The 13,113-nt window shown below is 41.5% G+C and overlaps 1 protein-coding gene across 1 annotated transcript in view; it reads right to left on the reverse strand.

Moving 5' to 3' along the window:
* Positions 1-4,640, reverse strand: part of LOC144685347 (teneurin-2-like) — a 197,830-nt gene extending 193,190 nt beyond the window's left edge. The window contains exon 1 of the mRNA XM_078549754.1: positions 4,352-4,640. Within this exon, the coding sequence (XP_078405880.1) occupies positions 4,352-4,577 (226 nt within the window). The 5' untranslated portion in view covers positions 4,578-4,640. The remainder of the gene's footprint in view (positions 1-4,351) is intronic.
* Between the last annotated feature and the right edge of the window lie 8,473 nt (positions 4,641-13,113).

A 13,113-nucleotide genomic window follows, 5' to 3' on the forward strand; every position in this document is an offset into this window, starting at 1 on the left:
AGCCATGTACACCATCAATTTGACTCCCACCAACACCACAGTTATATAATCTCCAGAGAAAGCCAAAGAAAGAGTGGCCAATTTAGGACAAACTCTGGGGAAATTTCTCTCCAACCCCTGAAGGCAATTAAGCAAGCTGCAGGAAATCACAATGACTCATAAATCTCACTATTCCTAACTACCCTGCAACTTATCTTTTAGAACTTGATATGTCCTCATATTTTATTTAAGATGGCTCTCAAACACAAGGTTGTAATGAGGTTTTCGTGTACTGTTGCCTTCCAGATCCAGACCAACTATGTAAGAAATGAACACCAACAAGTAATTAGACATTGATCATCATGATAAAAGTCTGAGAGCTTGTACTTACACACTAACATAAACAAATAAGTAACTTACAAATGTGACATTCAGTCTCTTCTGAGCACCAACAGTGGTGGCAGCTCAGAGGTATAGAGACAAGCAAGTTTATATCCTGCATTACAGTTAGGGTTTTAGCTAACATTGTCATCTTGCACATACGACTAAAAGGCACTTTTCGAAGCAGACTAAATCTCTCTGAACTGAAATTGCATTTAACAGCAAGAGACTAAAACAGTACAGTACTCAAAAAGCAGAACAAAAGTAAACCATCCCACCCTTTTCAGAGCATGTTTTTTTTTTAAACAGCATAATGATAAACAACACTACTTTTGAATGAAAGAGCCAGGTTAGTTTCTTGCTGAACCTTTAAGATGCATGCAGGTGATCTGAAATCCAGTTTATCCATGCAGTTCAGATCTCTCACCAGACCCAAAGCTCAACAGCTGGAGCTATGATTTATGATTTAGCTTGAGATATCTTTTATGTTCTTGCCATTTCTTTGGAGTCGGCCGACAGACGTGGTTAACAGATCTTGTATCTCATGCATTGAAATGTTTAATGTTTGGAAATTGCCACTTTCTCCGCATATTTCCCTAAATAGTTCAGCATTCAGAGATATGAAAATTATCTGTCTCCCCGGCTCTCAACCTGAACAGCTTAAAACTTCAAATCAACTGCTTTAGCCGGCAAGTAATTTTTGACTTAATTGATTTTATGAACAATGGCATTGAAAGAACAAAAAAAAAATCCCTTTTGGACATTTCTTGCTGAATATGATAACTGCTTCTTATTGCTTGAAGCTAGTCACATGTTCACCATATAAGAACAGTTCCACAGTCGGCTTATCATACAGACCTTCCAGAGGCAAAGCTGGCTGAAGCCATTTAAAATATGGATTTACCTGTGGAAAATTCACTAACGCTGCTTCTCTCTCCATAGATGCTGCTGAGTTTTTCTAGCACCTCCTGTTTTACCTGATCCGAAATTGTATAATGATTAAAATCTCCCCATTTGTTTTGGTATGATGTCCAAATAATACTGATGTGCAGCTCAATCCCCTGCTCATGTCCTTTGTATAAACATATAAGGGGAGGAGTGGCCTATGTCTTGCGGTTTTTGTTCACCACATCATGTACTATTTGGGAAAAGTTCACCTGGAGAACCCTACGTAAGGTTAATCTGCTCTATTACAAGTCTAGGTTCAGGAACTTCATCTGTTCTGTCTGGTAAAAGAACTGCAAACACAGACTTGTCATTATTTTCTTAACCTTAATAGAATTTTAATAATTGATGCTTTGCTTCCAATTCCCCTTTCCAAAGGCTTTCTTCATTTTTTTTCGCTTAGGAAGGCAAGAGAGTCCAATGGAAATGACAGCAAATTGCTTAAACAACTTTCGAACTGCTCTCACATTGCTTCCAGACCACTTTGAGAGCTCGTTATTAATGCAGCATTAGGGAGACCATTAAAATGCCAAATATTACCACAATAATTCCACTAAAATCTGGGGATCACAGAGTGATAGAGTTATACAGCGTGCAAAAAGGCCCTTCGGCCCATCGTGTCTGTGCCAGCCACCAAGCACCTGTGTTAATCCCATTTTCCAGCACTTGGCCCATAGCCCTGTCTGCTATGGCATTTCCAGTGCTTATCTAAATATTCTTAAATGTGGCTCTCTGGCATGTCAAAGTGTTTTTTAAAAATCGGGAAACTTAAATAATGAAACTCTGATATCAGCAATGAAGAGAAAGGAAATGTGTGTGATTAGATTGAGAAGCTGTTTTAGGGAAATATAAAAAAAGAACAATTAAAATTCTTCCGATCCCAGCAAATATCATGGCCAGGATTTTCAATCACCCTTGGGGGTCGGAACAGGAGTGGGTGCGCTTTGAAATGAGCACTCCTGGACAATGTGTCAGTGTCCTGACACCTCTGGGATGCGCTGGAATTTTCAGAGCGAGGGCTGGAGCGGGGGGATGGGTGGGGGGGGCGCAGGGGGTGGTGTTGGCAGCATGCACAGACCGTGAGGGAGTTATGAACCCACTTGGCTCCAATTAACAGCCTATTAAACTCCTTGAGGAGCTTGTTAACAGGCTGGGGAGGACCAGAATGTGATTTTCAAATCATAAATCGCAAAACCTAACCAATTTGGTACACAGCTATCGGATTCAATACAGCAAACTGTTGTTTTTGTAGTTAGAGAAATTTTTGGCACTATGGGATTTTGTGCTGGTTTGCGTGCAGAGCCTTTCAGTGGGTCCTTTGGTCAGTTATGTGCGCGGTGAGGCTGCTGGCCCTATGATTTTCAGCCTCTTTTCTGCGAGGCAGTGGCAGCCCCCATCATGGATGCCACTCACGCTCTGCAGGCAGCCCAGTTCCTGGTAACGCTCGATGACACTAATTGGGTGCCGAGCTCGTCTCGGGCCCAATTAGGGCATTTGCATTTAAAGATGTGGCTTGGGGTCGGGAAAAAGTAAATTATCCAGGCCTTGAGTTCCCGACCCTGCTTTAAAAATCAACACCCATCTGTCTGGATCAATTGGTCGCAATGGTTATCTCCAGAAATCACTGTTATGACTCAGGTGGCTCAAGGTTTATAGGACATTCAATGTTTGTGTTTATCTTCTTGTCAAAGTGATGGGACTGATGGAACAACATCCTCAGCAAAAATAAAAAATTCACTACTTCCAACTTACTCGCTGCCCATGGAAAGTATGCCTGCAGGATGAAGACATGCTTACTAGGCAAACATGGAATTTGAATTAAATGCTGGTTTCCTAATCCTAATAGATTGTTGACACAGTGTCATGGTACTGCTTTGAAATTCCATGTCCTCCATGTAACAGACACCCAATGAGCATCATATATAGCATGAGCTCCCCTTTATGTAAATAAATCTTTCCCCAGAACTTGGGACCGGTCAACAGTGGGGAAGATCGGTGGCTGCAAATCCTACCTCACTGTACTTCTGACAATGGAACAGGGTTTGAAGAAATTCACAGCCTTCATGTTCTCATTCCATATGGTCAACAGTTCCCTCAGAAGTATTGAACATTTTGAAAATGACATAAATTTCCCGTAACAGATTTACAAATGTTACTGCAAATGTTTATCAGTTATTTGAGGAATCCTTTTTCCTGAAAATCAGTTCTAGGATACAGTGTATTACTTACTTCAGCTCACTATCTTTATAAGATCCTCATTAAATTTCAGTCTGTTTCGTTCGCCCTAGTCTACCCAACAGCAGAGCACTACTGCTCAACCTGGTTCAGGAGCTGCCACACAAGCATTATGGATATACATCTTCAGGAAGCCATGAGGGTTATTTCAAGGGCATTAAGACCACCAACACAGCTCAAAAGCCTTCCTGTGCTAGCACATATTGAACCTCCTGATGTCGGCAGGGAAAACTTAATCCACAAAGAACACGACCGGCTGACAGCTAACGAAGCACTCCCAAAGACAACCCACACTCGCATCTGAAATCCCATAGTCCCTAATGGAACACACTCCACACCCTAAAACTAACCACAGCCTCAGCTCTCTATAGCACATTCCCTGGTTGACTGCAAACATCACCAACCACAGCCTGGTAACTGACCCAAGTGATGAGTCCCAGGTTTCAACCTTCGATGGAAAATCTGGACAACCCTCAACCACTTGAGCACGGGCCAAGAAAGATGTGGCCATGAGGAATTGTGACTGTGGCTATCCAAGTCAGACCATCATACTGAACTGTTGCTCTGAGAGATCCATTCCTGGTAGCATTACAACCTTCACATCATTGCATAAGCTGAAGCCATGGAATGGATTGTTAACCTCAGTGTGGAAATATAACTGCTTCCCCAGCCATACGAATAAAAAAATGCCTTGGTATATGATGAATCATGGATGTGGGATGAAGGTTCGAGAACTTCATGAGAGTAAACATTTCTCTAATGTTTAACCTTTCTTCAATACGGCATAAGAAAAATGCTCAATCATCTCTACCTTGCCTGGAGAATTCATCTGATTCCCTGTGGACCAACTCTGTGACACGACTCCCATAATGTAGTCTGGCATCATGGTCGTAGGCTTTCAGGGTTTCAGTCGAGCTATAGGATTTCTGTGTAGGTACTCGGCACTCTTCGCTGTCCAGTGAGGAGCTTGTATACCGACACTCTTTCACGCACCTGCCTCGTGTCAGGGAGCGGTGTCTGCGGTCTTTGACATCCATTCTTCACAAGGGAATTGTCTACCAGTTGTTATCAAACCACACTCTTGTATATTAGAAGATTTTCAATTCACAGTAACCTGGAAAAAAAAACAAAGGTAGCTTTGAGTCAACACGCCCAACTCAATATCCAGTTCTAGAAAAAAGAAAAGTGCACGTTGGTTATAAACAGACAATTTACTATGTCTGGGACTAAACATCTTGGATCTGTGGCTGATAGGTTAACACCAGCTGAAAGCTCATTCTTTGCTCTTAGGCACCCCATCTTGGTGTCAGAGGCTGTGTAAGTTTCCCCACTGTAACAGCGAAGTGATTTATGAGAGCAAGGTGAGCCATGATGGTGATCAGAGTTATTTTCCTAGCTTCTCAGCTGGATTACAGCAGCTGAATAAAGATTGTCTTCTGATCTCTGAGCCCATGTTTTCCTCTTGGGCATACAGCAGGTCATGAAACACCTTAAAATAACAATGTGTAATAGATCCGTCGAGGAAAGACATTATAGATGTGGCCAGTAGGGCTTTGTACAGTAAATTGGTGGGAGAGTTTTATAAAATACAAATTCATAGGTAGCACTATGCAGATCGAATGTGATAGAAATAGGAACTGGGATTGTGCATTTCTCTTAAACCCAAAAAAATCTCTGAAGAAGAGTCATATGGACTCGAAATGTTAACTCTGTTTCTCTCTCCACAGGTGCTGTCAGACCTACTGAGCTTTTCCAGAATTTTCTGTTTTTATCCCAAAGGAAACTTAGTGGGTTCTCATTCTGAGTCAGGCCATGGGGCAAGGGGTGGTACTACAGAATAGAAGCTGCACTGCTCACTGTCCTGGGAGACAATTGGAAGGCTATCCAACATGCATCATTCTTGTAAAACTTGCTGAACTCCCTTTACAAAATGGTAGAGACTACTGGCAGTTTGCCTGGGAATCGTCCCTACTGGGAAATGATATTGGAAAGGGGGAAGGGGGTGGAGGGCAGAGGAGATAATTGGATGAAAAGAAAATTTTATAAATTGCAAAATTTGTTGGCACTCCTCCCATTGGAATGGATCTGGAACAGGAGATGCATCTGGAGTTAAATCAGGTTCTTTACGCCAGACTGATGCAAACATTTTTACATCAGAGTCAATTTCAATTTACTACAGCAAATGGAAGTCCTTCCTAGCTCCACTTAAAATGCTCAAAACTGTCTCCTGCCACTGTACAAAGATCACAAAGTGAATTTGTTTCATTTGAAAGTGCATTTAGCAGAACACCCCTTATAATTAATGAATGACTTCCGGATAGGAACAAAAGTACTGAATCCTCAGTGCCTGCATGTCAAGCATGATGGCACTTTGACAAGTGCTGGACCTTCACTCATGTTGGAATCCTCAAAATGGCGGAACCATGTCCAGATAAAATGAGGACCTCATGTTTTATTTACATTTGCTGTTCTAAGAATGAATTATCACTGAAGTTTGTTTCCTAATCACCCTGGCAGTGATACCAGTGCACTGCTTATTGCTATTTAAAGTAAGATCATTTCCAAATGGTGCAGATGGTCTGTAAAAAGGACAATTTTACGCACAAAATATGCTACAAAAAAGGAATTACACCATGGAAAATAATGTCCTATCACTTAGTAACCCCTCCAAATACCACAAGGGCTGGGGAAGATATAGGGAGACAATCACAAATGTGGAAGCAGACTGAGGTAAGCAGGGGGAATAATTGCATGCGAGAGAAAAAGAGAGACAAACAGTTTCACAGCTTGAAGCAAACAGCAATGACTGACATCCAGGATTGTGACTGCCGTAAAGGTTACAAATTCTGGACTGACGGATTAGCAGATTCTGCCAGAGGCAGCCAGTCCCCATCATTCACTTCAGTCACTATTTGCTTTAGACCCGAGTTGCAGCTCAGTCAAACAAGGCTTGTAAAAGGAAGGAACACCTCATAATCCCCCTTCAAACTATGGAAACAAATGGAGATCTGCATTTAAAAAAAAACATTTATGTAATTCCACATTAGGAGAAACTCATTAAAAAATAACTGGAAATCAATGAACAATCAAGTAATGTTATGGAATATGTGATTTTTTTTACTTCCAGTTTGTCACTGAAAGTCTGAATTCACAGCTATCCAGGTTTAAAATTCATTGAATTCTAATAGTCACATTTTCTCACTAGGCTGTGATCTCGAAAATATTACAGGAGCTCCTAGCTGTCAAAGATTATACAAGTCGGGTGCTCAAGGGCACCCGAGGATGCAGAGAAGGTTACGTTAAAGCTGAGTAGAAGCCAAGACTCCCTGTGGGAATGACAGCTTCAACAGCCTTTTTGCCAGACCCCTGTGACTGCCAGCAGAACTGTGATATTTATTAATCTTGCACGCATGCCCTTGAAACAAAGGTCAAATTAGGGAGACTGCACTACAGTCAGGTTAGACACCAAAGCCACGGAAAGATCCATGTCCAGGAATTATTCACAAACCAGCTGGAATGAATTGCACATATTGCATTTCTAATGTTGTCACCTGTTCCAATATAAAATCTCGGATTTTAATTGGCATCAGGTTCCCAAAATCCTCAGAACATAAAATATTGAATACAGTGGAGTCAAGACCGAGTGGCATAGTCAGTTTACTTCTGAGGTAAATATATCCAGCCTTCCTCCGCTGGCTGGAAAGGTCCTAATCTAAGTGAGTTTGGGTAGTCACTTGGTTTGAGTGAACAGCACAAAGCTGCCTATAATTCAGCACTAATTGTTGCGAACAGGACATTGTTAATGTGAAAAGCTACACACATTGGTGCAATCATTTAGGAGATGAAGGTGATGTGTACCAGTTCTCCCCACCCAAAATTTTGTTTGCCACAGCTTCTATCTTGGTTCTTTCACATGGCAGAATTGCTATTGATATTTCCTTGAACTCTACCGATAGCTGTGCTTCTGGCCACAGGGATGGTTGTTGTGGGCTGGGGATAACTAACCCACATTTCTTTGTGAATCCAGCTTCAGCATCTCGCTATTGTGAACAGAGAGGAGGATGGTGATAGACAATGGCAGGCAGATGGATTGGATGGATATGTTGCAGATGAATAATGCAGAGAAGAGCAAAGGGATGAATCTTGGTAGGAAGAAAGAGGTGAGGCCACATAAAATTAAAAGTGCAATTCTAAAGGGGATTCAGGAACAAAGAGACCTGAGGCTATATATGCACAAATTGTTGAAGTTGGTAAGGCAGATCGAGAAAATAGTTTAAAAAAAAACATACAGGATCCTGGGTTGAAACATGGGCCAGTATCTTCCAGCCCCGCTGTGGCCAGATCCACTGAAGGGGACGTGGCAGCCCAGCCAAAAGTCTTTCAGCAGGACCAGACAATCCCAGGAGAAGAGGGGCTGGAAAATCCCACCCATGGAGTAAAGAAGTTATGGTGAATCTTTATAAAACACTGGTTTGGCCTCAACTGAAGTATTGTGTCCAATTCTGGGCACCACAATTTACGAAGGATGTGGCTTTACAGAAAAGATTTACTGGAATGGTTCCAGAGATGTGGGACTTCAGTAATGTGGATAGATTGGAGGTATCGGGGCTGTTGTCCTTCGAGAAGGGAAGATTGAGAGGAGATTAGATAGAGGTTTTCAAAATCATGGCAGGTCTAGACAGAGTAAATAGAGAGAAACTGTTCCCATTGCTGGTAGTGTCTAGAATGAGAAAACACAAATTTAAGGTGATTGGCAAAAGAACCAAAGGTAACATGAGGAAAAACCTTTTTCACAGCAAGTGATTATGATCTGGGATGCCCTGCCTGAAAGGGTGTTGGAGCCAGATTCAATTGTGGCTTTCAAGAGGGAATTAGGTAAGTACTTGAAGGGGAAAATATACAGGGCTATGGGGAAAGGATGGAGGAGCAGGTCCAGCTGGATTGCTCTTGTAAAGAGCTGAAAGACTTGATGGGGTAAATGGTCTCCTGCTGGGTTGCATAACCATTCCATGATTCCACAATTTCCAGGTTCAGAATGACACAGGCAAAATTAATGAGAAAAATCCTTTTGTACTGACAGAAGGAAAGAAAGACTTGGATCTATATAATGCCTTTAATGATCTCAGAATGTCACAAAGCTCGTTACAGCCAATGAAATAACTTTAAAGTATACTCATTGTTGTAATCTAGGAAATATAACTGCCAGTTTTCACACAGCAAGCTCCCACAAACAACAGTAAAATAAATAACCAGATCACCTCTTTCTAATGTTGTTTTATGGGTAAACACTGACCAGGCACCAGGAGAACTCCATTATTCCTCTTCAAAATAATGTAATGGAATCTTCTATGCTAGCTGAGTGTGCAAACAGAACCTTGCTTTAATATCTCATAGAACCATAGAAAAGTTACAGCACAGAAGGAGGCCATTTGGCCCATCTTGTCCATGCCAGCCCAAGGACACCCAGGTAATCCCACCTTCCTGCACCCGGCCCATAGCCCTGCAGCTTACAGCACTTAAGGTGCGGATCCATATTTTTAAAAATAGTTTAGAGTTTCCGCCTCTACCACCAACTTGGGCAGCGAATTCCAGACACCCACTACCCTCTGCGTAAAAAAAGTTCTTCCTTATGTCCCCCCTACACCTTCTGCCACTTATCTTGAATCTATGTCCCCTGGTTCTAGAATTCTCCACCAAGGGAAACAATGTTATCCTGTCCACTCTATCTATTCTCCTCATAATTTTTTACACCTCAATCAAGTCACCTCTCAGCCTTCTTTGTTCTAAGGAAAATAACCCCAACCTATCCAATCTCTCCTCATAGCTCACCTAGAACATACATACAAACATACAAATTAGGAGCAGGAGTAGGCCACTCGGCCCCTCGAGCCTGCTCCATCATTCAATAAGATCACAGCTGATCTGATTTTAACCTCAACTCTACATTCCCATCTACTCTCAATAACTTTTCACCTCCTGCTTGTCAAGAATCTATCTAGCTCTGCCTTAAAAATATTCAAAGACTCTGCTTCCATTGTCTTTTGAGGAAGAGAGTTGCAAGGACTCACTACTCTCTGAGAGAAAAAGTTCTCCTTATCTGTCTTAAATGGGTAATCCCTTATTTTTAAGCAGTAACCACCTAGTTCTAGACTCTCCCACAAAAGGAAACATCCTTCCCCCATCCACTCTGTCATGACCCCTCAGGGTCTTATATATTTCAATCAAGTAGCCTCTTACTCTTCTAAACTCCAGTGGAATCAAGCCTAGCCTGACCAACCTTTCCACATAAGACAATCCACCTATTCCAGGTATTAGTCTAGTAAACCTTCTCTGAAGTGCTTCTAACACATTTACGTCCTTCCTTAAATAATAAGACCAATACTGTACGCAGTACTCCAGATTTGGTCTCACCAATGCCCTATGCAACTGAAGGATAACCTCTCTACTTTTGTATTTAATTCCCCTCGCAATAGTCAATTACATTCTATTAGCTTTCCTAATTATTTGTTCCACCTGCGTACTAACCTTTTGTGATTCATGCACGAGGACACCCAGATCCTTCTGCGTCTCAGAGCTCTGCAATCTTTCACCTTTTAGATAATATGCTTTTTTTTTAATTCTTCCTGCCAAAATGGACAATTTCACATTTTCCCACATTATACTCCATTTGCTAGATCTCTGCCCACTCACTTAACCTATATATCCCTTTGTAGCCCCCTTATGTCCTTTTCACAACGTACTTTCACACCTATCTTTGTATCATCAGCAAATTTAGCAACCATACATTCGGTTCCTTCATCTCAGTCATCGATGTAAATGGTAAAAAGTTAAAGCCCCAGCAGTGATCCCTGTGGCACACCACTTGTTACACCTTGCCATCCAGAACATGACCCATTTATGCCTACTCTCTGTTTTCTGTTAGCTAGCCAATCATCTATCCATGGCAATATGTTACCCCCTACACCATGAGCTTTTATTTTCCACAATAGCCTTTGACGTGGCACCTTATCAAATGCCTTCTGGAAATCTGAGCACAGTACATCCACAGGTTCCCGGTGCAGTTTGAGCTTGGATCTGATGACTTTAAGGGGATAAAGTGAAATATGTCTGGACAATCGAACGGCAGTAGCTACATATCCAGAACATCCTTAGTACTGCACAGAAGTATCACCCCAGATTACATGCTGAAACATCTAGAGTGAGGTTGTTGAACCCACAACCTTCTGTCACAGAGGTTAGTGTTAACACGGAGTCATGGCCGACAACTAATTACTGCAACTTCGTCTAACAGCTTCTATTGGATTGGTGTACTATGTTTTCATTTGTCACATCCTTTTGACCTCTCTGATTGAGACTAGCCAAGTGCTGTTGAATCAAGAGTAGCTTTGTGTCCTGGACATGCAGTCACTGCCATTAGATTATCCAGACTCATAATAAAACCCCTTAACGGCAGCAGAGTCAGGAAACTCTAATTCCATCCGATCCAGATCCAGGCCTGGGAGATTAAAAGACACACTGCTGATGAACTGTATCACTTAAGCCTGAAGAGAACCAATATTTATAAGAGCAGATTTAAAATTTACAATATTGCTCCCTTTTATTCTTCTCTTGATTGAAGTACAGTATCATGGTAAATGCTATGACACTTTAACTTCATGTTGGCCACACTTTATAGCATAAAAGTTGCTGATTAATCTTGCTCCAGCAGTTTCAGGACCTCACATTTTGTGGCTTAGTTATACTGCCAGGTTTTCTGGTTCTGCTTCTGCTTGCTGCCTGATAGAGGATCACACCTGGTGGAAGTCCAGATGGGGAAGTGCAGGGATAGCAATGGAACCAATGCTGAAATATTGAGCTCCATTATTCTGGTAATGTTAACCATTTGATATGTGCCTTGATTTGTTCTTATATTTATTTCAAAAGTTATATCAGTGACAGTGATGCTCAGCTGGGGACAGCATTGAATAGCTGATGCGTGTAGGCCAGTTTATATCCTAGGTTTATTCTGCAGTCTTGACTAATTTTGCTGATGTCAGCCAAGCTTTACAATTTGTTGCAGTGCCTGAGTTCGGGGTAGAAACATATTTAGCCAGGGTTACTGTTATTGATCCTTACTGAGCTGTAATTATGTGGACAGGGTTGGGCTTGCTTATGATGTGACTAAGCAGGCTCCTGACACTTCCAATCTAGACTTACACAGTACCCATTGCCCATGGTACTGGACCCTAATAACAAGGTTGTTACCTTTGTGAGGGGAGGAGACAAAGTTGCTGAAAATTTTAAGCCAATTAAAAAATTATCAACCAGTAAGATTTACCACTGCTCGGAGGCCTTTGGTTAAAATCTAAGAGTCAAGGTAACTTTTTGTAAGCTACTGGTGAAAGAAATGTAAGTAACTGAAAGTTATAGTTATTTAAAGAATTGCATGTCAGATTGCATTAGGAATAAAAGGAATTGATTTTAATTGGGCCAGACTGTGATATATTCCTTAGCGCCTTTGGTTTCGTACTCACCACACACATGCGTTCAATGAGGAAGGACAAGCTGGTAGGAGAGTACTCATGGGCAGAAGATGAGAATAAAGAGAAAAGCTCTGAGGGACAAAACTTTAAGGAATGGGCTGCCAAGATCATGGTAAGGACTTCAATTACTCAGCACTGGTATCAAAGGTATTTAATAAAAACCTTCTGGGGATAATAATTAATTTCACACTGACTATATATAAAAGAGAAAATTTACTCAACAAAAGATGAAATGAACTCCAAACTATCTCAGTAAAACAGAAGGCAACATTTTTTACTGTGTAGGCTATTGAGGATTGACCTGTATGGCTTTTGCGAGGTGACCTAAGGGGTGGTGACTGCTGCATAATTATTAGTACCAATTTCTTGAGAATCTCTGAACTAACATCCAGGATGTACCTAGGCTCAATCTATGGGATCTCCCCTCTCATCCCCAGTATTACTCGACCCAAAATGGCAGATCTCCAGGAAAAGAAACAGTTAAATGTTGTTTTTGGGGGGAAAGGGAAGTGAATAAAAATATTTTCACACTATTTCTCTCCTTTACTTAAGCATTCGACTGAGTTATAACCAACACCTTATCTTCAAGACTTGATAATCGTTATGTTAAGCTTAATTTTAAGTATACATTCTATAAGATCTTTTAAATAAAAAAATGACAATATAATTGCTTTAAAAAGTAGGTAAATGGAGGAAGTCTTGTGGCACAGTGTGTAGAGTCCTGCCTATGAGCCAGAAGCTCTGGGTCCAAGTCCCACTCCAGGACTTGATGGACACAGAAGGTGCGTTCATAATGCAAACAAACAGGTTGAGTACCAATCCGCAAGTTCTTTCAACACATGGCAATGCTGCAAGAGCGGTTGAGATTCCTGGTCAGCCATGTGATGGCAAGAAATTCGGAGCCTCTACCATGAATATTCATAGCTCTAAGACTACAACCTGCATGTAAATGTGCATTGTAGCCACAGCAACTCGGTTGAACTCCTTAAGGAGCTGGTTGGCTGGTGTGGATCAGATTGGTGCCAACAGCACAGGGTTTGATCCCCATTCC

This window comes from Cetorhinus maximus, chromosome 10 (genome assembly GCF_964194155.1).
Source record: "Cetorhinus maximus chromosome 10, sCetMax3.hap1.1, whole genome shotgun sequence".
In the NCBI taxonomy this organism is placed as follows: Eukaryota; Metazoa; Chordata; class Chondrichthyes; order Lamniformes; family Cetorhinidae; genus Cetorhinus; species Cetorhinus maximus.